Genomic DNA, 25,342 nt, shown 5'->3' with positions numbered 1-25,342 from the left:
GTGTTTGTGTTTTTTTTTTTAACTTTGACTATGGGGTTAGTAATGGGGGGTGTCTTATAGACGCCTCTCCATTACTAACCTGGGCTTGATGTCAGCTGGCATTATAAGCTGACATCAACCCCAACCCTATTACCCCCTGCCACCGCACCAGGGCAGCGTGGAAGAGCGAGGCTAAGTGCCAGAATTGGCGCATCCTATGGATGCGCCATTTCTGGGGCGGCTGACGGCTGGTGTTTCTAGCCTGGGAGGGGGCCAATATTCATGGCTCCCTTCCTGGGCTATTAATATCAGCCCCCAGCTGTCTGCCTAGCCTTTGCTAGCTATTAAATTAAGGTCGACCCCACGTCATTTTTTTGGGGGGGGTCCTCCATTTTAATAGCTAGTAAAGGCTAGGTATTCAGCTGGGGGCTGATATTAGTAGCCTGGGAAGCTCCGTGGGTATTACCCCCTTCCCAGGCTTCAAACATCTGCCCCAGCTGTCTGCTTAACCTCCGCTAGAGACTAAAATTACGGGGAACCCCACGCCAATTTTTTTTAATAATAAATCCTTTATTTTAATACTAAATTACAAGTACAGTAACCAACACTGTCACAGTACTTCATATATATGTGACTGACATGTTTCTATCTATCTAATCTATGTGTGAAGCTCTATTCTGTCTGTTATAAATTGTCGGGTACAGATGCTGAATTGCCGGCCGGCTTTTTTAAAGAGACGGTGCATGAAAACATTATTATTTTTTTTGATAAATCCTTTATACTAAATGACAATTACAGTAAGCAACACTGTCACTGTACTTCGTATATATGTGGCTGACATGTTTCTATCTATCTAATCTATGTGTGATTCTCTATTCCTTCTATTCTAAATTGTCGGGTACAGATGTTGAATTGCCGGCCGGCTTTTTTAAAGAGACGGTGCATGAAAACACTATTATTTTTTTTAATAAATCCTTTGCAGTAAATGACAAGTACAGTAAGCAACACTGTCACAGTACTTCATATATATGTGACTGACATGTTTCTATCTATCTAATCTGTGTGTGAAGCTCTATTCTTTCTGTTCTAAATTGTCGGGTACCGCTGCTGAATTGCCGGCCGGCTTTTTTAAAGAGACGGTGCATGAAAACACTATTATATTTTTTAATAAATCCTTTCCACTAAATGACAAGTACAGTAAGCAACACTGTCACTGTACTTCATATATATGTGACTGACATGTTTCTATCTATCTAATCTATGTGTGATGCTTTATTCCTTCATGTCTAAATTGTCGGGTACCGGTGTATGCCGCTGCTGAATTGCCGGCCGGCTTTTTTAAAGAAAGCGTCTTCTGAGCAGTTTGTGAGCTTTTGGACACCTTTGAAGGTGTTTTCTATGTGTTCCTATGTGTTTTTGTTTGCCTGCCATTGGTTTTAACGGTGTTCGACGGTGTTCTAAGGTGTTCGACGAACAGTTCGACGAACAGTTCCTCGAACATCCCGGTGTTCGACGAACCGAACCGAACCCGAACACTACGGGGGTGGCTCAACACTAGTAAATATGTTATTGTATTATAGTTATACCCTGTATTTATGTTTCTTTAAAAATGTGTTTTGTCCCGGAGTACTAAAATTCACTAGGGGGGAATGTGGCACCCCAGGGCTCTGGTTACCACAGTAATAGAGATATTATGTCTGAGAGCAAGTGGGAGGTTTCTCTGGTCAGGAGCCCTAAGCATGCAACACTGCCCGCCCAGACCTGGGAGGGGAGGAATCTGCCCTTATAAACTGGGTCTGGGGCGGGATTAGAGCAGTCAGAGCCTGGAGAGGGAAAGCAAGAACCAGGAGCTCTGTAGGAACACTAGCTGAATACCAGGGGCTGGAGCTGAGCAGAGTTCGCCCTGGTTGAAGACACTAATACCGGACACGGAGTCCGAGGCTGTGGGGACATCCAGGTCCAGCAGCAGAATCCAACCGGCAGGGGATTCCATGTCCTCTGGCCTTAGAAACCCGAAGGCACGGTCACAAGCAAGGGACCAGCACCGCCATCGTGAAGCGAAGGCTGACGGAAGGCCCCAAGTCACCGGCCATACGGGTGAGCACCACACGGTATACTCAGGGACGTGGGCTACTTCTACCCGCATAGAGCAAGGTAGCCAGGAAAGAGTGCAGATAGTCGGGGAGGCCTACAACTCCACCTGGCCAGGGGAGATCCTGCTTGCTCACAGACTGACCAGGCCCCTACTGCTAACCAGTTCTCCCGGGAGGGTCTGCTTTATACCATCAGTAAAGACCCTGAACTGCACCACACGTCTGATTCCTTGCCGCACCAGCACCATTACTACTGGGACGCTCACACCATCACTCCCATCATCCATATTAGCTGCCCTGAGGCAATACTTCTCCCATGGGGAGTTATCCCATACTCGGCTGCGCAAACAACATCAGCCTCAGCGGTCTGCAGCGCAGCGGCAGTCCCCACTGACCACAATCCACGGGTGGCGTAGTCGGACAATTACAATACCAATAGACTGCCACTGGTTTGACCGCCCTGGGCACGGACCGGGTCACCGCCACGGAGAACTTCAACCCCCAGCGATCCGGCTCCGGGTATCCCCCTGCACAGCACAGGCCCAGGGGGCGCACCATATACATACTACAGGTGCTTCTCAACATTAGAATATCATCAAAAAGTTAATTAATTTGAGTTCTTCAATACAAAAAGTGAAACTCATATTATTTAGTCATTACAAAGAGAGTGATCTATTTGAAGTATTTATTTCTGTTAATGATTATGGCTTACATCCAATGAAAATACAAAAGTCATTATCTCAGTAAATTAGAATACTTTTTAACAACAGCTTGAAAAATGTTTTTAAAATCTGAAATGTTGGCCTACTGAAATGTATGTTCAGTAAATGCACTCAATACTTGGTCGGGGCTCCTTTTGGATCAATTATTGCCTCAATGCGGCGTGGCATGGAGGCGATCAGCCTGTGGCACTGCTGAGGTGTTATGGAAGCCCAGGTTGCTTTGATAGCAGCCTTCAGCTCATCTGCATTGTTGGGTCTGGTGTCTCTCATCTTCCTCTTGACAATTCCCCATAGATTCTCTATGGGGTTAAGGTCAGGCGAGTTTGCTGGCCAATCAAGCACAGTGATACTGTTGTTTTTAATCCAGGTGTTGGTCCTTTTGGCAGTGTGGACAGGTGCCAAGTCCTGCTGGAGAATGAAATTTCCATCTCCAAAAAGTTTGTCTGCAGAGGGAAGCATGAAGTGCTCTAAAATTTTCTGGTAGACGGCTGCGCTGACTTTGGTCTTGAAAAAACACAGTGGACCTACACCAGCAGATGACATGGCTCCCCAAACCATCACTGATTGTGGAAACTTCACACTAGACCTCAAGCAGCTTGGATTGTGTGCCTCTCCACTCTTCCTCCAGACTATGGGATCTTGATTTCCAAATGAAATGCAAGATTTACTTTCATCTGAAAACACCACATTGGACCACTGAGCATTAGTAAAGGTCTTTTTCTCCTTTGCCAAGGTAAGACGCTTCTGGCGTTGTCTATTGGTCATGAGTGGCTTCACACAAGGAATGCGACACTTGTAGCCCATGTCCTGGATACGTCTGTGTGTGGTGGCTCTTGAAGCAATGACTCCAGCAGCAGTCCACTCCTTGGGAATCTCCCCCAAATTTTTGAATGGCCTTTTCTTCACAATCCTTTCAAGGCTGCGGTTATCCCGGTTGCTTGTGCACCTTTTTCTACCACACTTTTTCCTTCCACTCAACTTTCCATTAATATGCTTGGATACTGCACTCTGTGAACAGCCAGCTTCTTTAGCAATGACCTTTTGTGACTTACCCTCCTTGTGGATTGTGTCAATTACTGTCTTCTGGACATCTGTCAAGTAAGCAGTCTTCACCATGATTGTGAAGACTACTGAAATAGACTAAGACCTTTTTAAATGCGTAGGAAGACTTTGCAGGTGTTTTTGTTAATTATTCCAATTTACTGAGATAATGACTCTTGTGTTTTCATTGGCTGTAAGCCATAATCATTAACATTAACAGAAATAAACACTTAAAATAGATCACTCTGTTTGTAATGACTCTACATAATATATGAGTTTTACTTTTTGTATTGAAGAACTGAAATAAATTAACATTTTTATGATATTCTAATTTTGTGAGAAGCATCTGTATAGTGAGGTGTATTGCACCTTACCCTTTAAGACCGTGTGGACCAGCACAAAAACACAGCCCCAATGTGCGTTTCACGTGGGCTTCCTTGCACAAAAATGTTGGAGCTGTGTTTTTGTGCTGGTCCACACGGTCTTAATTATGGGTAAGGTGCGATATACCTCACTATAGTATGTATAATATCATATGCATATGCATATATATATATATATATATATATATATATATATATATATATATACAGTACAGACCAAAAGTTTGGACACACCTTCTCATATAAAGATTTTTCTGTATTTTCATGACTATGAAAATTGTACATTCACACTGAAGGCATCAAAACTATGAATTAACACATGTGGAATTATATACTTAACAAAAAAGTGTGAAACAACTGAAAATATGTCTTATATTCTAGGTTCTTCAAAGTAGCCACCTTTTGCTTTGATGACGGCTTTGCACACTGTTGGCATTCTCTTGATGAGCTTCAAGAGGTAGTCACCAGAAATGGTCTTCCAACAATCTTGATGGAGTTCCCAGAGATGCTTAGCACTTGTTGGCCCTTTTGCCTTCACTCTGCGGTCCAGCTCACCCCAAACCATCTCGATTGGGTTCAGGTCTGGTGACTGTGGAGGCCAGGTCATCTGGCGTAGCACCCAATCACTCTCCTTCTTGGTCAAATAGCCCTTACACAGCCTGGAGGTGTGTTTGGGGTCATTGTCCTGTTGAAAAATAAATGATGGTCCAACTAAACGCAAACCGGATGGAATAGCATGCCGCTGCAAGATGCTGTGGTAGCCATGCTGGTTCAGTATGCTTTCAATTTTGAATAAATCCCCAGCACTGTCACCAGCAAAGCACCCCCATACCATCACACCTCCTCCTACATGCTTCAGGGTGGGAACCAGGCATGTAGAGTCCATCCGTTCACCTTTTCTGCGTCGCACAAAGACACGGTGGTTGGAACCAAAGATCTCAAATTTGGACTCATCAGACAAAAGCACAGATTTCCACTGGTCTAATGTCCATTCCTTGTGTTCTTTAGCCCAAACAAGTCTCTTCTGCTTGTTGCCTGTCCTTAGCAGTGGTTTCCTAGCAGCTATTTTACCATGAAGGCCTGCTGCACAAAGTCTCCTCTTAACAGTTGTTGAAAAGATGTGTCTGCTGCTAGAACTCTGTGTGGCATTGACCTAGTCCCTAATCTGAGCTGCTGTTAACCTGCGATTTCTGAGGCTGGTGACTCGGATAAACTTATCCTCAGAAGCAGAGGTGACTCTTGGTCTTCCTTTCCTGGGGCGGTCCTCATGTGAGCCTGTTTCTTTGTAGCGCTTGATGGTTTTTGCAACTGCACTTGGGGACACTTTCAAAGTTTGCCCAATTTTTCGGACTGACTGACCTTCATTTCTTAAAGTAATGATGGCCACTCGTTTTTCTTTACTTAGCTGCTTTTTTCCTGCCATAATACAAATTCTAACAGTCTATTCAGTAGGACTATCAGCTGTGTATCCACCTGACTTCTGCACAACACAACTGATGGTCCCAACCCCATTTATAAGGCAAGAAATCCCACTTATTAAACCTGACAGGGCACACATGTAAAGTGAAAAACATTTCCGGTGACTACCTCTTGAAGCTCGTCAAGAGAATGCCAAGAGTGTGCAAAGCAGTTATCAAAGTAAAAGGTGGCTACTTTGAAGAACCTAGAATATAAGACATATTTTCAGTTGTTTCACACTTTTTTGTTAAGTATATAATTCCACATGTGTTAATTCATAGTTTTGATGCCTTCAGTGTGAATGTACAATTTTCAAAGTCATGAAAATACAGAAAAATCTTTAAATGAGAATGTGTGTCCAAACTTTTGGTCTGTACTGTATATATATATATATATATATATATATATATACACACTTTATTGACTTTCTATGAGATGGGGAGGTTTTTGCAAGAGTATTTGAGCTTCACTTGGTATTAACAGAATTTCACAGTTATGCATCTGTGATTATACCCTGCCCAACCGATATACCTATATAACTTCAATACCTGTGTGCTTATTGGTTTTTAGTTTGTGTACTGCCAGTTTGTGTTATTTATATTTAAATAAACTTTGATTATTATTACTTTTGGTTTTGGAAATATTACTCTATGCCCCTTATAGGAACATTTTATAGAGATTTTCCTGAAATCTGAGCTCTTTTGATGGTCTCAGTTATAAAGTGAAGATTAAATAGAAAAACAATATAAGGCTGAAGTGCTGAGCTAAGCAATACTGAAATGATTGGGGGAGTTGTCTACCATTTTATTATTAGCTTTTTCCAGTAGTATGAACTCTATCTTTATACATAGTTTTATTAATGCATAGTTCGTCCATAGTTTGTGCTATCTATAGTGGCGCTATCTATAGGGGTGATGGCAGAATTTACTCTGTGGAACAAAATCGGCTAAAAAGTTACAATACATCTAGTTTCCATTACAACCCACTCTCTGACACAAAGCCGTCTTATCCACGAGGAGACGCCATAATCAGCATCGTTGGCTCATTAGTGCAGTTGTTCCAGGGTTTAGGATAATGCTTTACTTACTGTTGCATATAATGCAGAGTAAATACTCAGAGCAGCGTGCTTGGATGGAAACGACCTCCTGGCCTTCTCAATCACTTCAGGATCACCAGTGCAGATATTCCCATTGCTGATAAACAGATGGTGGGCAAGACACTCTGTCCCAGTGTAGTTAGGTCTGCACACAGTCAAGAAATACGGAGTGAGGTTGCCTGTCACCACTTGACCCGCATTTACAAAAATGTCTGTTGCAAACAGGCCAAAGGCAAAAACACCTGCAAGAAAGAAGGGAATGTCTTTAGAACCATTCATTTATATGCTGTTATTTTGCATGGTATTACTATAATTGTGTATCATTAAAGTGATTGTCCACTGATTGGCTGCAGCGCTGTCAGCTTAACATTAGTGCTGCAGGCAATAACAGACACAGGAGCAAGGGTGAAAACTAAGCGCTGAATGCAGGGAGGGTGATTAAAGCACTGTTTGTTTTTAAGGCTGTGTGCCCACATTCAGTTTTTGGTGCGTTTTTGACACTTCGTACATTTGCTGCATCAAAAATGCAGCATCTTACAGTTCCAGCAAAGTGGATGGGCTTTATAGAAATCTCCTGCCCACTGTGCTTCTTTTCACTCCTCATAAACTGACCTGCAGTGCGTGTTTCATATCCGCAGCATGTCAAGTTCTCTTGCAGGCTTGCTGAGTTTTATGTGCGGATTTTTCCCACAGACTTACATTAGATGCGGAAAATACACATGTAAAAAACGCATAAAAAACGCACTTAAAAACTCAATGGAAAAACGTAAGTAACTAAATTTACATAATAGGGGTACAGAAATTCTGCAACATCAAAAACTCACCAAATACTCATCATAAAAACGTAGCTTAAAACAAACTGCAGCCAGGGGAGAGGAATTTTTTGAAATCGGAGAACTCCTTTAATCATTATATAACAAAAAATTAATTTTCTCACCATTTAAGATCTTTGTTTGCCGTCAGTGAATTACACCATTTTTGTTGGCATCAAGAGTCATAAACTGTAAATACCTTTTAAAGAAAGTCATAATGATTAACCCCTTAATCCCACCTTCAGGCCTTTGCATAGTGGTCAGCATGGTGCCTTATTCTATAGCGCAATGTTTTTAGGTTTGTTTATAATAATCTTATTACGGGTCCCATGCCGCCCATAAGTGGGTGTTCCACTGTGTACTGACAGGCCAGCTCCTGTTCTAATAGCTGTTGAATGCTAAGATAAAGGCTATGGACACATCAGCGTATTTTCCCTCATCCCAAAGTATCAAGCTGATTATGCTAATCACACTCTGATCAAACTCTGATTTTCTCGGATGAGGAGAAGATATAAAAAATATTTCTCCATCTTATCCATTCTGTCAGTCCGTGAAAATCGCACTGCAGTCAGATGTCATCCGAGTGCAGTCAGAAGTTTTCCACGGACTCGTTGACTGGGATGGCCGAGCACGATCTGAATTGGATCCAACTTTGGCATGCTGCAATCACACGTGTGCACGAGGACATAAAATAACATTGATCCGAGTCCGATCGATGTTTTGTTGGATTGCAAATGGACCAAAAATACAGTCATGTGCAGGAGTCCAAAGAATGACCAGGTTTCCCCATGGTGCAATCAAGGAATATTGAACTCCTGTGCATTCAGTCCTGAGACTTCAACATGAGACTGTTCAGATCAGAAGACCTCCAGTTGGTAACCTCGTGGTTAGTACCTTTGTGAAACCAGCCTTATTGAGAGGTCTTTGCAAAAAAAAATGCACTATTCTGTCTTTAAACGAAAATAAACAAAAAATGGTGCAGCCAAAATAAGTACATATAAACATATTGACATGACATAAGTGTATTAAAATAGAAGAACACAAGAGGGCGACAAAGCGCAGCAGGAGAAAGATGGGAGATAATGAATATATAATAAATATATATAAAATATATGACAAAATGGTGAGTGAATGAATGAGGGAGGGCAAAGAAATAAATAAATAAAGAAATGGGATAAGTAACCAGTCAAAAGTAAAAAAAAAATAATAATATATATACCAAGTGAATCACATGAAGTAAATAAATAAATGGAACAAGTGTTCAGCAAAGTGAAACCACATTGGTGGATCAATGAAAAACCACCTTAACCACTTTGAAATCAAAGCACTCCATGAGAAAAATGCAGGAAAAAAATGAATGTAGAGCTTGGGGATCAATCTAAAAAATTGGACTGCAACTCCTCCAAGTGACTTGTCCTGCCTCCGATGTGCCATGGCGCGTAACGTTGGTCACAGCCTGTGCCGCTATCAGTGGTGGTGATTCTCATGACAGGACTTTTCTCACTGGCTGAGGGAAGTTTAAATGGTACCCCTTCTGGTCTGACACCACCCCCTGGAGAAGGCTTGTACTGAAACGCGCGTTGGGGCTGGCGCTATTCCAGCAAGAGGAATTTATGGGTAAGGTAGTTTTTCATACTTGCTTTCATTGATTCACCAATGTGGTTTCACTTTGCTGAACACTTGTTCCATTTATTTATTTACCCCCATACATTTTTTGAAGAGTTTCGTATAACAATGAAATGTTTGTACAATTTTGGCCCACAAATTGATTTACTATCTACCAAAAACTGGCACAAATACATTGATAAATATGCTCCTTAGCATCCAGCAATTATCTTTTGAGGATAAATACGTTCCTATACACTAAACATATAAACAGTAAGTTTTTATGGTATAAAAAAAAAACCAAAAATTGTCATAAAACAATAAAAAGTCAGCAATTATTTAGTATAAAATATATTTTTGTGCATATTTCCCTTTAAAAAAGCTACCCATATCAGCCATCCAATAATATTATGGATGACACAGTAATTTATATTTAACCCCTTCCCAATAAAACATGGTTTATTCAGCAAAGTGTCACCAATGCCTACACTGGCTGCAGATTGCTTCATCTCCTTCTACTATTCACATTTCTATGGCAGGATCCATCATTGCTGGAATAGTATCTGCAGGTTGGACTATTGATTTGTATATCTCCTGTTGCTGATATAGGGCCAAGTGCTGAGATTGGCACCATTTACATCAGTTGCTGCAATTTGGCTCTGCTTTTACTATTTCCGAAATGTATTTTACAGGAAGCCAATTAACGTTTTAGTTAATGTATAGCACAGTAAGGCCACGTTCACACATTCAGTATTCAGTCAGTATTTAGAAACCAAAACCATGAGGTCATAAAGCCCACAATTGATAAACATACTTAAATTAATAAAAGAACCACACTACCATTATATATGGGGTAAAACTTATTTATTGGTCGGGTACCTTTGTCAAGTTTAATCAAATAATCAATATAGTAAATCCATAAATAATCAAATACATTAAATATTAAAAATGCTCCAGACATAAATAAATAATTTAATAAATAACTCATTAATAATTATCTCCATACGGATCCACCCAAGTATCTGGGTGACCCATCCACCAGGACTCTGCTTAAAAAGCAGAGCCCCCCCCACAAAGCCACCCGACCAATGCTCGATCATAGTCTGAAAGTCTAAATTCAAAATGTCATAACCGACATCAGAAAGATGAACGGAATCTCTACTATACATCCCTACTACATATCCCTCTAACTCTGTGCCTATAGCAAAAACCGTTGAGGCTTGGCAAAAATTTGGAAAGATCCCTATTCACCTTACGCTTGATCTTTTCAAGAAATTATACCCCATCCGATTTCCAACGGAGGCGGGATATTATCTCCAAAAAGGCAATCGTAGCAGCAGGAAGAAAGTTGGAAATCCAGAGAAGATCTTGTTTGACTTGCCAGAGCAGATCAGAAGACCGAAACTTGCCAATATCATTACCCAATAAATGTAAAATTAAAAAATCAGGTATGGGATAACGCAAAGATAAATCTAATAATACTTTCTTCAACTGTGACCAACGCATACCACGAATACCATGCCAGAATATTTGAAATTCGGATGAATTAAACGATAACATTTTCCGAATAATTTCTTTTACTCGCCCTTCTCTGCGCCCAATAGATGTAAGAGTGCCCAATAATCCATATTCATTTGGGCCCTACAAAATAAAAAGAATCAACATGTAAATAACAAGTCAGGGCGAACATACAATTGGTATCGTTTTGATTTCCATCTCCCTAATTGCTTAATCAAATTCTCATCTAGGCCAGCTTGGGCAGCCGTAGTTGCAGCCCCTATCCTAAACGAATGACCTGTAAATTCCCCAGTTTCAAATCGCTCAAGCATTTCCTCAATATGAAAGAAAATTGGAATTTAGTTACTGGGCTACCATTTTTATGAATGAATAGAAGAGAAAAACCAAGGGGGCGAATTGACAGCCATCGTCTCATGTTAGACACAGGGCATAAGGGAGAATCACAGATTGCCCTTACTATGATTTTAGTGCCCCTGCCTATCTGATCTGTCTTAGACCTCCTTAATAAAAGGAGTATACTGTGCTGAAGCACTGAAACATCAGATAACAGAAGCCCCGTAGGCCGAAGCCCATTATCTGACAATAACTCCCCCGTCCTCATCGCTGAAAAAAAATAAAGTAATAAAAATGGCCCTAAAAAGAGTTGCTTCAAAAAGGTCGAATCAAACCTCAGAAACCACAGAACACAATTTAGACAAAAGTTCAATCGTAACTGGTCGTCTGGTATCTGCAGAAAAAGAATTACGTTTAAAACCCTTTAAAAATTGTTTTACCACAAATAATGACAACAAGGGAGCTGACCCATATAGCTTTAAGAAAAATGATATCCCTGCTACAATTTTTGCCAAAGCCGAGTGAGACGACCCTACATTCACTAACATGTCTAAAAATGACAAGGCTGAAGTAGCAAAACATGCATGAGGATCAAAGCCATTAATTTGACAAAATCCCTGCCATCGCTCCCACGCGCATGTATAACCAGCCCATGTGCAGGGAGCTAAGGAATGAATAATGTATTTAGTAACATGAATTAAACCAGATCCCACAGGGACATGGGAAGCCACGTTCTGTCCGCTTCTGCCTCTGGATACCGCGCAAGGAATTCTTCCACCCGCTGCTGAGACAGAAGATCCGTCATTACATTACTATATTCTGTAGAAACGCAGGCTTAAAACCAAATGTTGTGCTGAAGTGATATTAACATCAAATACCTCAAAATTTTAGAGATCAACCCGTTTCTAGAAGACATAGTGTTAAGTGAAAAACAAAGACCTGGAGATCTGGAGCGCAACAAAATTCTACAATTATCGAGATGAGAACTCCAAATGGAAAAAATAGCAAAAACTGCAAAGACTTCAAAAAAGGATATAGTAAAATCCCTACCGCAGAAAAAACCCGGCCAAAGCTCTGAAATCCATGCACCGCGGAAAAATCCTCCAAAACCGGAAAGACTGGCTGCACAAAACAATTGCAGTTTATCCGCTGATTGAAATTCTGACTGCAAGCAAGACACACCATTATACTCATCCAAAAACTGGGCCCACACCCATAAATCCTCCTTCAGATCAGGAGAAATAATAATCAAAGACGTCGGGGAGGTGTGGCCTTTGATAGCCTCGTACAAACGCCTCAAAAAAATTCTCCCGACAGGTTTTATGCACAAAGCAAAATTTAATGCTCCTAATAAAGATTGAAAATCCCTCAAAGAAGCAGTTTCCCGTCGCAGAAAAACGTAGACTAGTGATTTCAGCTTAATCACTTTATCCAATGGCTGCCTACATACCATTTCATTAGAATTTAACTCTATCCCTAAAAATTCCAGTTTCATACAAGGAAAAAACGTCTTATCATCTGCAATGGGGACCCCAAAAATAGCCATAATGGACAAAAAACGTGTCAACAATTGGGAACAAATGTCAGAGCCAGAAGGGCCTAAGAATAAAAAATCATCTAAATAATGTAACACATGTCCTTGTGGGAAAATAGATTGAAGGCACAATTGCAGAAAGGAAGAAAAAATTCAAAATAAAAACAGGATAACGAAAAACCCATTGGGAGACATCGGTCAAAAAAATAAAAAACAAAACCCAATGAACAATAACCAGACGGATGAACAGGAAGCAGGCAAAAAGCCGCTTGAATATCCGTCTTAGCTAGCATGGCATTGTCGCCGACTTTCCGTAATAAATCTACGGCCATGTCAAATGAGGCATAATGGACAGACGCCTTAGTCTTATCCACCTGGTCGTTCAATGAATCGCCAGGAGGGAAAGATAAATGATGTAAAAGGCAATAGGAATCCCGCTCTTTTTTGGAACAACCCCTAATGGGGAGATCCTAAAATTCAAAAAAGGGGGATCAATGAATGGACCAGAACACCTACCGAGTTGAATTTCCTTAACAATTTTCTCTCTAGCTACTTCAGAAGAACGCCTGGCTGAAGGTAAATTCTCAATTACCTTGCAACCAGACCCTTCAAAACTAGGTACAAAAAAACCCTCTGTGAAACCTTTAAACAGTAGCAGGGCTTTCTCCCTGTCGTGATATTTGTTTAGAAACGGTAGCATTTCTGCCACCTTCACTGGTGTCTTTGCCATTAGGAAATGGCTCTTTTGCAATAGCCCTTTGAGGCGACTGAGTAAATTTCTTGAAGCATTTATTCATTGGGTGAGCCCCCCCGCAAATGGAACACTCATGCTTATAACGACAATTGTGTAGCCATTTGCAGGAGGACTCATTAAACGCGAAACATAACCCTTTCCGAATCTGTTGAGAAACAGGGTTTTTAACGATATTAGGTTGCCTCTGTGGGACCATCATTTGTAGCCATAGGCCTACGTCTTTAACCCCCCATTTTAATGAAGGGTGAACAGACAATTTTTGCCTAAAGGCTTCATCATACAGCAGCCAAGCAGTACCGCCAAAATGGCGGTAAGCCTCCAATACAATATCTATATGTTGAAGGAGTCCACAGCAAAGAGACGCAGATTTCTCCCCCAACACGGCCGCATAAATTAAGAAGGCCTGTAGCCACGAATGAAAAGATTTAAAAATTTTATTTTTTTCCTCATCCGGTTTATCGGTCCGAAAAGCATCTTTACCGGGAAGCAGGGAAAAAACATCCAAATACTCCCCAGCCCAGATCCTTTCTTTCACTGACGCAGACAAGTGAAAACCCAAAGGGGAAACCTTGCAGGACAATGCTTCCTTGAAGCAAGCTGCAGGTACATGAGGCCTCTGAGAAACCTTAAGGGAGGACCCCATATCAAACCTAGAAAATCCCGTAAGGGCATCCTGCACAGCAATATTAATTATCTCTTTAAGAGAGGCTGAACTAGAAATAACATTATCAATTAAACTGTCATTATGCATTAGTATCTCACCATCCGAAGATCGTGCTGGAGATGTCTGCCTCTGTCCTTGCGTTCCTGACGTCTTCTCTATTCTCACACCAGACCCCTGAGTGGTCTCAGTGAAAGGGGCCCTCCCGGTACTAGCCACAACCGCCGGGCTCCAGGTCTGGGACACAGCTGCAGCTGCCTGACAGCTCTTTTGCTGTGGCTGCAAGCCGGCGCCCTGGCTCCACGAAGCGGTCGCGACAACTACAGCTGCACCACTGTCTTCATCCGTCCCGCGCTCCAGGGACCCGGATGCCGGCTGGCTCACGGGACCACGCCCTCTCGCGGGACTAAGCGAGAGCCTGCTGACAGGCTCCCCGCTTAACGATGCCGCCGGCCTCTTCCTGCCCTGGCTCCGCCTGCCTCCTGATGGCGGCGGTGATGGGGACCAGCGTCGCAGCTTCCTGGGTCTCGCACTGCGATGGGGAACCGGCACTCCGTCCTGTATCTCGCCATCTTCGGGCTCCTCAATCGCCCCCTCAACTGCCTCTTCCTGTGCCGCTGAATCTTCCTCTAGGCTCCGCAGAAGCCAGTCTTGACCTCCCTCAGCGCTCGCCTTCTCCAGCAGCCGGCTCAGGAGCTCCTCCATCCTGTCTTCAGGCTTCTTCAGCTCTTGAGGTAAAACTGACCCCTCCTGACAGGAGCCGCCACCTTATAAAAGTGGGGACCTGATGACACTGATGGTAAAACCGGAGACACGAATGACACACTGATGTTAAAACAGAGACACTGATGACACACTGATGTTAAAACGGAGACACTGATGACACACTGATGTTAAAACAGAGACACTGATGACACACTGATGGTAAAACAATGATACTGATGACACACTGATGGTAAAACGGAGACACTGATGACACACTGATGGTAAAAACAGACACACAGATGACACACTGATGGTAAAACAGAGACACGAATGACACATTGATGGTAAAAACGGAGCCACTGATGACACTGATGGTAACAATGGAGACACGAATGACACACTGATGGTAAAAACAGACACACTGATGACTCACTGATGGTAAAACAGAGACACGAATGACACACTGATGGTAAAAACAGACACACTGATGACACACTGACGGTAAAACGGAGACACTGATGGTAAAAACAGAGATGCTGATGACACTGATGGTAAAACTGGAGACACAAATGACACACTGATGAAACACTGATGGTAAAACGGAGACATGGATGACACACTGATGGTAAAACAGACACACTGATGACACACTGATGGTAAAACGGAGACACGGATGACACACTGATAGTAAAAATTGACACAAGAACCAAACATTGATGAACCCAGATGTTAAAAATGGACACACTGATGCACAACACTGATGTTCCATTTTTTCTTGTATGTGTTTAAACATGGACATGTGAATGAGGCCTTGATTAGCAATGTTGGCCAGTTAGTTACTCTTCAAAGAATCCATCCAGTGCCTATGATACAAGTTTATGAAAACGCAGTGCTCACAGAATCTATTTATTGAGGGAGTACTGTATGGAGTTTTAGTTGAGTTTCTTTTTATCAAACTCACCAAAATGAATAATAGACTAAAGGACGGTAGAAAAGAATAGAGATATAGCCCTGTGTACTTTCCATCTAATAGGACAGTGATTTATCTCATTCTTACATCCATGTATATGACTTTGCCATACATTGAAATTAAGCCACTTATGGATAACAAACTTTGTACTGTCTATAGTGAATATTCTACAAGTATAGTGATGGGACATCTGAAGGATGACTGGAAAAAGATCGGAATACCATTTCCAAGTAAAACTAATTGTAAATATAACGTCAACATTGTCCTAGCAGCAGAAGTGTTTGATCAGGCTGCCGCAATGAGCTGGAGTAGTTGGTATAGCAGCACAGCCCTTGATGCCCGAAGCTCGGCACCATGGCAGCTTGCCAGTCGTCAATACCATGGATGTTCACAGACAAATCAAACTCAAGGATGTCTCAAAGTTATTTAGTTAACCCTTGAACATCCAGATACACAGGGTCAATCCTGGTGTATGAAGACCACATTTTAGGATTCAGTGGCCATTGCCAGCAGTTCTGTACCACTTTATATGTGCATTTTACATATTAAAGATCATTGCAAATAATTAACTGGATAAATAATGTTTGCAAATAATTAACTGGATTCTTATTCTTCTATAAATTATTACTCAGTTCCTTGCCAGTGATCGTACAGAATAATTAACCATTACACAAAGACTCCATCATCAATCCCAGCATAAATACAGTCCAGCATTACGCTACTTTCATATTTTAATTTAGCGCACGGTGCAAGTCATCCTCTAAGCCAGAAGGCTCCAGAGAGAACGATCCGAGTAAACAGGGTGATAATAACTAGAGATGAGCGGTGTTCGACTAGAACTGTTCACCAATCTCAAATTCGAGCTGTTTTGGGCGGTGTTCGAGTCGTTCGACGAACGCAAACGATTTGCAAAAAATTCGGTTGTTCGAGGTTATGTTCGATAACTGTTCGTGCACCAAAAGCATGTCCTGCATGTCTGGCATTTAGAGCACCAATCATGCAGGGATTGTCTGCCACTCACTGTAATGCCACAGCCATGGTGGTTGTGGCATTACAGTGGTTGCCCAAATCGATGGGAACAGTGCTCACAGTGAAACATCAAAAGCCGGCAATTCAGCAGCGGCATACACCGGTACCCGACAATTTAGAACCGAAAGAATAGAGTATCACATATAGATTAGATAGATAGAAACATGTCAGTCACATATATAAGAAGCACAATGACAGTGCTGCTTACTGTACTTGTCATTTAGTATAAAGGATTTATTAAAAAAAATATTAGTGTTTTCATGCACCGTCTCTTTAAAAAAGCCGGCCGGCAATTCAGCATCTGTACCCGACAATTTATAACAGAAAGAATAGAGCATCACACATAGATTAGATAGATAGAAACATGTCAGTCACATTTATAAGAAGTACAGTGATAGTGTTAATTACTGTACTTGTCATTTAGTGTTAAAATAAAGGATTTATTAAAAAAAAAATTGGCGTGGGGTTCCCCGTAATTTTAGTCTCTAGCGGAGGTTAAGCAGACGGCTGGGGCAGATGTTTGAAGCCTGGGAAGGGTGTAATACCCGCGGAGCTTCCCAGGCTACTAATATCAGCCCCCAGCTGAATACCTAGCCTTTACTAGCTATTAAAATGGGGGACCCCCCCAAAAAAAATGATGTGGGGTCCCCCCTATTTTAATAGCTAGCAAAGGCTAGGCAGACAGCTGGGGGCTGATATTAATAGCCCAGGAAGGGTGCCATGAATATTGGCCCCCTCCCAGGCTAGAAACACCAGCCGTCAGCCACCCCAGAAATGGTGCATCCATAGGATGCGCCAATTCTGGCACTTAGCCTTGCTCTTCCCACTGCCCTGTAGCGGTGGCAGTGGGGTAATAGGGCTGGGGTTGATGTCAGCTTATAATGCCAGCTGACATCAAGCCCAGGTTAGTAATGGAGAGGCGTCTATAAGACACCCCCTTTACTAGCCCTATAGTCAAAGTTAAAATAAAAAACATAAACACTCAAAATAAAGTCCTTTAATTGAAATAAAGATACAATTCTTTATTGTTCTAAATTAAACCATACTTACCATCACGCCCATTCCAGCTGAAGCCTACGATCTCCTGCAATAAAAGTAAAATAATAAAGCAACATCATCTTTACCTTTCCATGGTTCCCACGACAGCTTCAGCTCTGCTACATTCACATGACAGGCTGGACCGCAGCAGAACGCTGCCATCCAGCTTGCCATGCGGCAGACACTGAGAAGCCCAGGCATGCTTGCGCTCCTCAGTGTCTGGTTGTGACGGCATCCAGATGAGCCGAGTTCATGTCCAATGAACTCAGCTCACCTCATGCACGTCACTGACAGAGTGGGAAAATTCTCCTGCGCATGCGGTGAGTGAAGGAGAATTTTCCCACACTGTCAGTGACATGCATAAGGTGAGCTCATGTCCAATGAACTCAGCTCACCTCATGCACGTCACTGACAGCGTGGGAAAATTCTCAGCGCTCAGCTCTTGAGCAGGAGAATTCTCCCACGCTGGGATGGCATTGAAATGATAGGCTGGATCACAGCTGAGCGCTGCCATCCAGCTTGTCATCCTTCAGAGACACTGCAGAGCGCAAGCATGCCTGCGCTCTTCAGTGTCTATGAATGATGGCATGCTGGATGGCAGCGCTCAGCTGTGATCCAGCCTGTCATCTCAATGCCATCCCAGCGTGGGAGAATTCTCCTGCTCAAGAGCTGAGAATTTTCCCACGCTGTCAGTGACGTGCATGAGGTGAGCTGAGTTCATTGGACATGAGCTCACCTCATGCACGTCACTGACAGAGTGGGAAAAATCTCCTGCACTCACCGCATGCGCAGGAGAATTTTCCCACGCTGTCAGTGACATGCATGAGGTGAGCTGAGTTCATTGGACATGAACTCGGCTCATCTGGATGCCGTCACAGCCAGACACTGAGGAGCGTAAGCATGCCTGTGTGATGCTCGCAAGCCCTGCCCTGGGAAGATGGGGTACTCGGAGTCGGGTCCGACGTTGAGAACGGGGATGCAGTCGTGGCCTGGACCCGTTCCGTGCCCAGGGCCGTCACATTAAAAATGGTGTTAGGGCTTTCCAGGTTGAGTGGTAATTGTCGACTACGCCACCTGTGGTGTCTGGTGATGCGCCACCAGCGCCGCTACAGTCCGCTGAGGCCCGATGTCATGGCGGCTAAAGTTCTCACTGCTCCCCACAGGCGGAGCGCGGCCTCAGGGCCGGCAAGGCAGAATGAAGGGGGTAGTAGTAGTGTGGGGGTGCGGGCACCGTGTCGTGTGGTATGGCGCGTAATGAACAGTCCGGAGGCCATAGGGATGAATTTCCAAGGCTTTACTCACAGTTCTCATAAGCAGCGCAAGGCTTCTCCCTGCTCCTCGTGGACTCCTGCGGCCACCAGGGACGAGGGTCCGACCACCTGCGAGGAAGTCCAGTATGAGGTAGCATCCCTACACCAGAGTGTTCCTGCACTACAGACTTTACCCTTTCCCGTCTGTGCGTGTGTAGATAGGCCGGGTCTCCCTCTGAGCTCCTCTCAGGTGAATGGCTCGGGTGGCAATTCCTCTCCTTCCCAAGCCCGGCGGGATCCTCAGGGCCTAACCGGGCTTTACCGTCCTGGACATAGAGTGTGAGGTCGGATGTCGGGGGCCGGTACCCCTCTTGCAGCCAGAATCCCTCTGAATAGATCAGGTAGAAGAGGACAGGTGGCGTACTCCACTCCGTCTGCATCCTCCCCGGGACCCATTTGCTAGGGAGCCACACTCTAAAGCTCCCGGGCCTTCTTGATCCTGGTCCTAGGCCGGGTTGAGACATTCCTTGTCTACAACCTACCTCTCGTCCCAAGGATCGGGGTACGAGGGCTGTGTCCCATACCGGTGCAGGCCCACACAGGATCGGCGCTCCCGGAGGGAAGTCACATTACACACAGTAATCTAGACTGCTTGACAGCCCAAGAACCAAGATCAAAGATGGCATTCTATTAAATATGAAATTAGAAGTGTCACTAACTAACTGTTCCTCCACCCACACCCACTAACTGGTTCCTACCACTTTGTGTTCCCCAGTCTCCTTGTAACCAGGGGAGCCACACCTAGTGCATACTAGCTCCCTCTGGTGGAAATGTGGTGTTGGATGCAAAAGGCTGGAACACTACCATCGCACCAGGCTTACCTCAGAGGAGGAACACCACACTCCATTAAAGAAGTGCAGCATTCCTGTGGCAGCCGAACTCTCAGGGGCGCCACATTCCCCCCTGGTAAAACACAGCACGTCCGCGGGCTGCAAAGGAATAGCACCCAGGAAAATTTATTTTTATATAACAAGTAAAACTATCATCCCTTTATTGGAGGCACATTTCTTGTAACGTTGCATAACAGTTATAAAAGTACAAAAGTGCAAAGTATAAAATTATAAAAAACACAGAGATATAAAAGTGCAAAATTATAAATTAAGACAAGAGACCTTTTGATCAAGACAGCGGACTGCTTAAAGGTGACCACGGTCAGTTCAGTAGCAAGAGGGACCTGCCCTAAACCCTCTACGTGGGCCCTGGGGTGGCTGCAGGGCATGAAGATCCGGAGTTGGACCCCCACACAAGCCACTCCAGACAGGTTTTGCTTCTGAGGTCTGAGGTAGAAAGTAGGCACGGTTTTGTATAAAACCAATAGGGAGCACCTAAATAGATGCATAACTATTTACAATGCCGTCCGCCGCCTGCCATAGTCCGCAGGGACAAAAGTCTCTATAAATGAAGGAACACAGAATATAGCAGCAAATTTTCAAACATAAAACAACAGCAACAGCAGCCGGGGGGCTGCTTTAGACTTGGGGCTCACATGGAGGTAAGGGCTCATTCCTCCCGACAGAGGCTAGCCGGTCACCTGAGGCTGAGGGCGGGGTGGCATCACTCCCAGACACTTTGCGGACATCCAGGGCGTACCACCCACGCTCCCCCTGGTGGCGAGTGAAAGTCACAGTATCGCCCGGGAAGAGGTTCCGGCCGGGGTGTCCCTTCTTAAGGCGCGGCTCAACGTCCCGCCGGCTGACGAACACATCGTCCTGGAACATGGGACACCGGATAAACCCCCACCCCGCCTCATGGTGAAAACGCACAACCTGCCCTTCATACCGGGGACTCGGACGGGTGGCCTCCTCCAATCGCACCCGAGTCTTTGAAGCCTTGGTCCTCACCTCGAGGCGCTCGCAGCGTTGCTCCCGCCGACGTTGCTCCCGTGCCAGTTGGAAGATCTGGTCGCTGCACCATTGGCTCCTCCTGTGCGCTTCAGATCTGGTCTCCTGCGGGAAGCCCATAAGGTCGCCCCCCTGGTTTTCCCAGGCCCACTCCTCGGCCTCGGGCCAGGTTACCGCCGGTGCAGGTAGCGGGGTTAGGACGGGTTGCTGCAAGTCCTCTACCGATACGGACCAGTCCGGGTTGGAGCCGGTAGCCTCCTCCCCAGCTCCAGGCACCTCCATTTCTGAGCTCTCGTGACAGCGTAAGTCCCCACCAATAGCTGCCGGTTGCAGCTCAGGAGCTAGTGCTTGCTCCCAGGTGACAGAGTAGGGGACTATGTACTCCGCCATGTGGTCCACGAAATACTCTGATGGCTCCGCAGCCGGGGCAAGGGTTGCACTCTCACCTGCCTCTGGGTCACTCTCGACTTCGACCTCCGGGCCGACTGGTCCTGGAACCTCCTCTCCTCGACGGCGGTCTCGGATCCGCTGCAGCATCTCCGCTTTCCACGCAGCCGTCGCCGCCTCCTGGGCCTCCTTCTGCCTCCTTGCAAGTCCCGGAGCTTCCGAGTGGAGAAATTCAATATCTCCCGGTGTTAATACGCCGCCACTTCGCTCTCTGCCGGGTGAAGGGCTTGACCGGGTTCAGTGGTCACGTGGTCTCGCTCCCCAGAGGCATCCATGACTGCCTCCGTTGACTGCCAAGCTCTGACTGAAATGGCCGCACCTTGTTGCTTTCCATCTTCTTCCTCCTCTTTCGGGGAGGTTCCTGGGCGGCATGCTGACAGGCCCGCCTTCGTTCATCCCATCCTATTTGACGGGCATTACCCCGCGGACAGTCTCTGATAGAAGGGGCAGTCCACATTTTTGGCGCCAAGCGGGAGCCCAGCCCACGATGGGAGGTGTACAAAGACAGTCTATTCACAGCATTATGGCGCCTGTTCTTCTTGGGCGGGCGCCATTTTAAGTTTAAAACAACAGTCCAAGGTGTAAGGCACACAGTACCAGATAGCAATGGGCACTTTTCTACGTTGCTGCGGGCACGATATCCTGCCGACTACGCCAGTGATGTGACGCTCGCAAGCCCTGCCCTGGGAAGATGGGGTACTCGGAGCCGGGTCCGACGTTGAGAACGGGGATGCAGTCGTGGCATGGACCCGTTCCGTGCCCAGGGCCTTCACATTAAAAATGGTGTTAGGGCTTTCCGGGTTGAGTGGTAATTGTCGACTACGCCACCTGTAGTGTCTGGTGATGTGCCACCAACGCCGCTACAGTCCGCTGAGGCCCGATGTCATGGCGGCTAAAGTTCTCGCTGCTCCCCACAGGCAGAGCGCGGCCTCAGGGCAGGAAAGGCAGGATGAAGGGGGTAGTAGTAGTGTGGGAGTGCGGGCACTGTGTCGCGTGGTATGGCGCGTAATGAACAGTCCGGAGGCCATAGGGATCAGTTTCCAAGGCTTTACTCACAGTTCTCATAAGCAGCGCAAGGCTTCTTCCTGCTCCTCGCGGAGTCCTGCGGCCACCAGGGACGAGGGTCCGACCACCTCCGAGGAAGTCCAGTATGAGGTAGCATCCCTACACCAGAGTGTTCCTGCACTACAGACTTTACCCTTTCCCGTCTGTGCATGTGTAGATAGGCCGGGTCTCCCTCTGAGCTCCTCTCAGGTGAATGGCTCGGGTGGCAATTCCTCTCCTTCCCAAGCCCGGCGGGATCCTCAGGGCCTAACCGGGCTTTCCCGTCCTGGACAAAGAGTGCGAGGTCGGGTGTCGGGGGCCGGTACCCCTCTTGCAGCCGGAATCCCTCTGAATAGATCAAGTAGAAGAGGACAGGTGGCGTACTCCGCTCCGTCTGCATCCTCCCCGGGACCCATTTGCTAGGGAGCCACACTCTAAAGCTCCCGGGCCTTCTTGATCCTGGTCCTAGGCCTGGTTGAGACATTCCTTGTCTACAACCTACCTCTCGTCCCTAGGATCGGGGTATGAGGGCTGTGTCCCATACCGGTGCAGGCCCACACAGGATCGGCGCTCCCGGAGGGAAGTGACATTACACATAGTAATCTAGACCGCTTGACAGCCCAAGAACCAAGATCAAAGATGGCATTCTATTAAATATGAAATTAGAAGTGTCACTAACTAACTGTTCCTCCACCCACACCCACTAACTGGTTCCTACCACTTTGTGTTCCCCAGTCTCCTTGTAACCAGGGGAGCCGCACCTAGTGCATACTAGCTCCCTCTGGTGGAAATGTGGTGGTGGATGCAAAAGGCTGGAACACTACCATCACACCAGGCTTACCTCAGAGGAGGAACACCACACTCCATTAAAGAAGTGCAGCATTCCTGTGACGGCCGAACCCTCAGGGGCGCCACACCTGCGCTTCTCAGTGTCTGCTGCATGGCAAGCTGGATGGCAGAGTTCTGCTGCGGTCCAGCTTGTCATGTGAATGTAGCAGAGCTGAAGCTGTCATGGGAACCATGGAAAGGTAAGGATGATGTTGCTTTATTATTTTACTTTTATTGCAGGAGATCGTTGGCTTCAGCTGGAATGGGCGTGATGGTAAGTATGGTTTAATTTAGAACAATAACGAATTGTGTCTTTATTTCAATTAAAGGACTTTATTCTTGGTGTTTGTGTTTTTTTGTAACTTTGACTATGGGGTTAGTAATGGGGGTGTCTTATAGACGCCTCTCCATTACTAACCTGGGCTTGATGTCAGCTGGCATTATAAGCTGACATCAACCCCAACCCTATTACCCCACTGCCACCGCTACAGGGCAGTGGAAAGAGCGAGGCTAAGTGCCAGAATTGGCGCATCCAATGGATGCGCCATTTCTGGGGCGGCTGATGGCTGGTGTTTCTAGCCTGGGAGGGGGCCAATATTCATGGTACCCTTCCTGGGCTATTAATATCAGCCCCCAGCTGTCTGCCTAGCCTTTGCTAGCTATTAAAATAGGGGGGACCCCACGTCATTTTTTTGGGGGTCCCCCATTTTAATAGCTAGTAAAGGCTAGGTATTCAGCTGGGGGCTGATATTAGTAGCCTGGGAAGCTCCGTGAGTATTACCCCCTTCCCAGGCTTCAAACATCTGCCCCAGCAGTCTGCTTAACCTCCGCTAGAGACTAAAATTACGGGGAACCCCACGCCAATTTTTTTTTTAATAAATCCTTTATTTTAACACTAAATGACAAGTACAGTAATTAACACTATCACTGTACTTCTTATAAATGTGACTGACATGTTTCTATCTATCTAATCTATGTGTGATGCTCTATTCTTTCTGTTATAAATTGTCGGGTACCGATGCTGAATTGCCGGCCGGCTTTTTTAAAGAGACGGTGCATGAAAACACTAATATTATTTTTAATAAATCCTTTAACACTAAATGACAAGTACAGTAACCAACACTGTCACTGTACTTCTTATATATGTGACTGACATGTTTCTATCTATCTAATCTATGTGTGATGCTCTATTCCTTCTTGTCTAAATTGTCGGGTACCGGTGTATGCCGCTGCTGAATTGCCGGCCGGCTTTTTTAAAGAGAGTGTCTTCCGAGCAGTTTGTCAGCTTTTGGACACCTTTGAAGGTGTTTTCTATGTGTTTCTATGTGTTTTTGTTTGCCTACCATTGGTTTTAACGGTGTTCGACGGTGTTCTAAGGTGTTCGACGAACAGTTCCTCGAACATCCCGGTGTTCGACGAACCGAACCGAACCCGAACACTACGGGGGTGGCTCAACACTAATAATAACCCTTAGTTCTGTCAATTTTCAATTCTCATGGGGTTATTATCTCTCTTTATCTAGTAATTTGTTGGACCTTTGAATACTCAGAGTAATTCAGGCAGAATTTAAAGGGTTATTTCCAACATTCCCAAAGGATAGATGCCAATTTGCTGTTTGGTTGCGTAAATCTTTAAGAGTATGTTCCCAAGTGGTGTTTTTGCAGCATTTTTTGTGGCAGGAAAAATGCTGCATACATTTTTTCCCTGTATTTTTTTGCAGTGTTTTTACTTTTTGTTTTTCATCCATTCATTTGATTGGGTAAAAAAGCGCTGCAAAAATGTTGAAAGAATTGACATGTTGCATCTTAGCAAAAACCCAGCAGGGCTCAAAACATGCTTGGAAAAAAACAGAATGTGCTTAGATTTCAGAAATGTAATTGATTATGCTGGTATATACTGTATGCATCAGATAAAAAACGGCGCAAAAAAGCTAGCTGTGTCAACATACCTTTAGTTCCTCATCAATCCAGAGAACCAGGGGCGTAAGGAACGCAGTGGCAGAGGCTGCGACACCAGCGCCTAATTCTGCTGAATGTGCGTCCAAGGATGCCAATCTGAGGTCAGCAGCTGACATCGGCATGCCTGTCACCGGCGGAGCATGGCAGTGACGTTGTGCTCTGCGCCAGGCCAGCCGAAGTCAG

General features: G+C 45.0%; 1 protein-coding gene across 1 annotated transcript in view; it reads right to left on the bottom strand.

Moving 5' to 3' along the window:
- PLPPR1 (phospholipid phosphatase related 1) overlaps window positions 1–25,342 on the bottom strand; it is a 304,348-nt gene that overhangs the window by 41,886 nt on the left and 237,120 nt on the right. Inside the window, exon 5 of the mRNA XM_073664656.1 lies at window positions 6,764–7,014. Coding sequence (XP_073520757.1) covers window positions 6,764–7,014 — 251 coding nt within the window. The remainder of the gene's footprint in view (window positions 1–6,763; window positions 7,015–25,342) is intronic.

This window comes from Phyllobates terribilis, unplaced genomic scaffold, assembly GCF_046119375.1.
Source record: "Phyllobates terribilis strain yellow unplaced genomic scaffold, ASM4611937v1 Scaffold_1__5_contigs__length_1240528914, whole genome shotgun sequence".
NCBI classification, from domain to species: domain Eukaryota; kingdom Metazoa; phylum Chordata; class Amphibia; order Anura; family Dendrobatidae; genus Phyllobates; species Phyllobates terribilis.
This window is presented reverse-complemented; position numbering and strand designations above follow the sequence as displayed.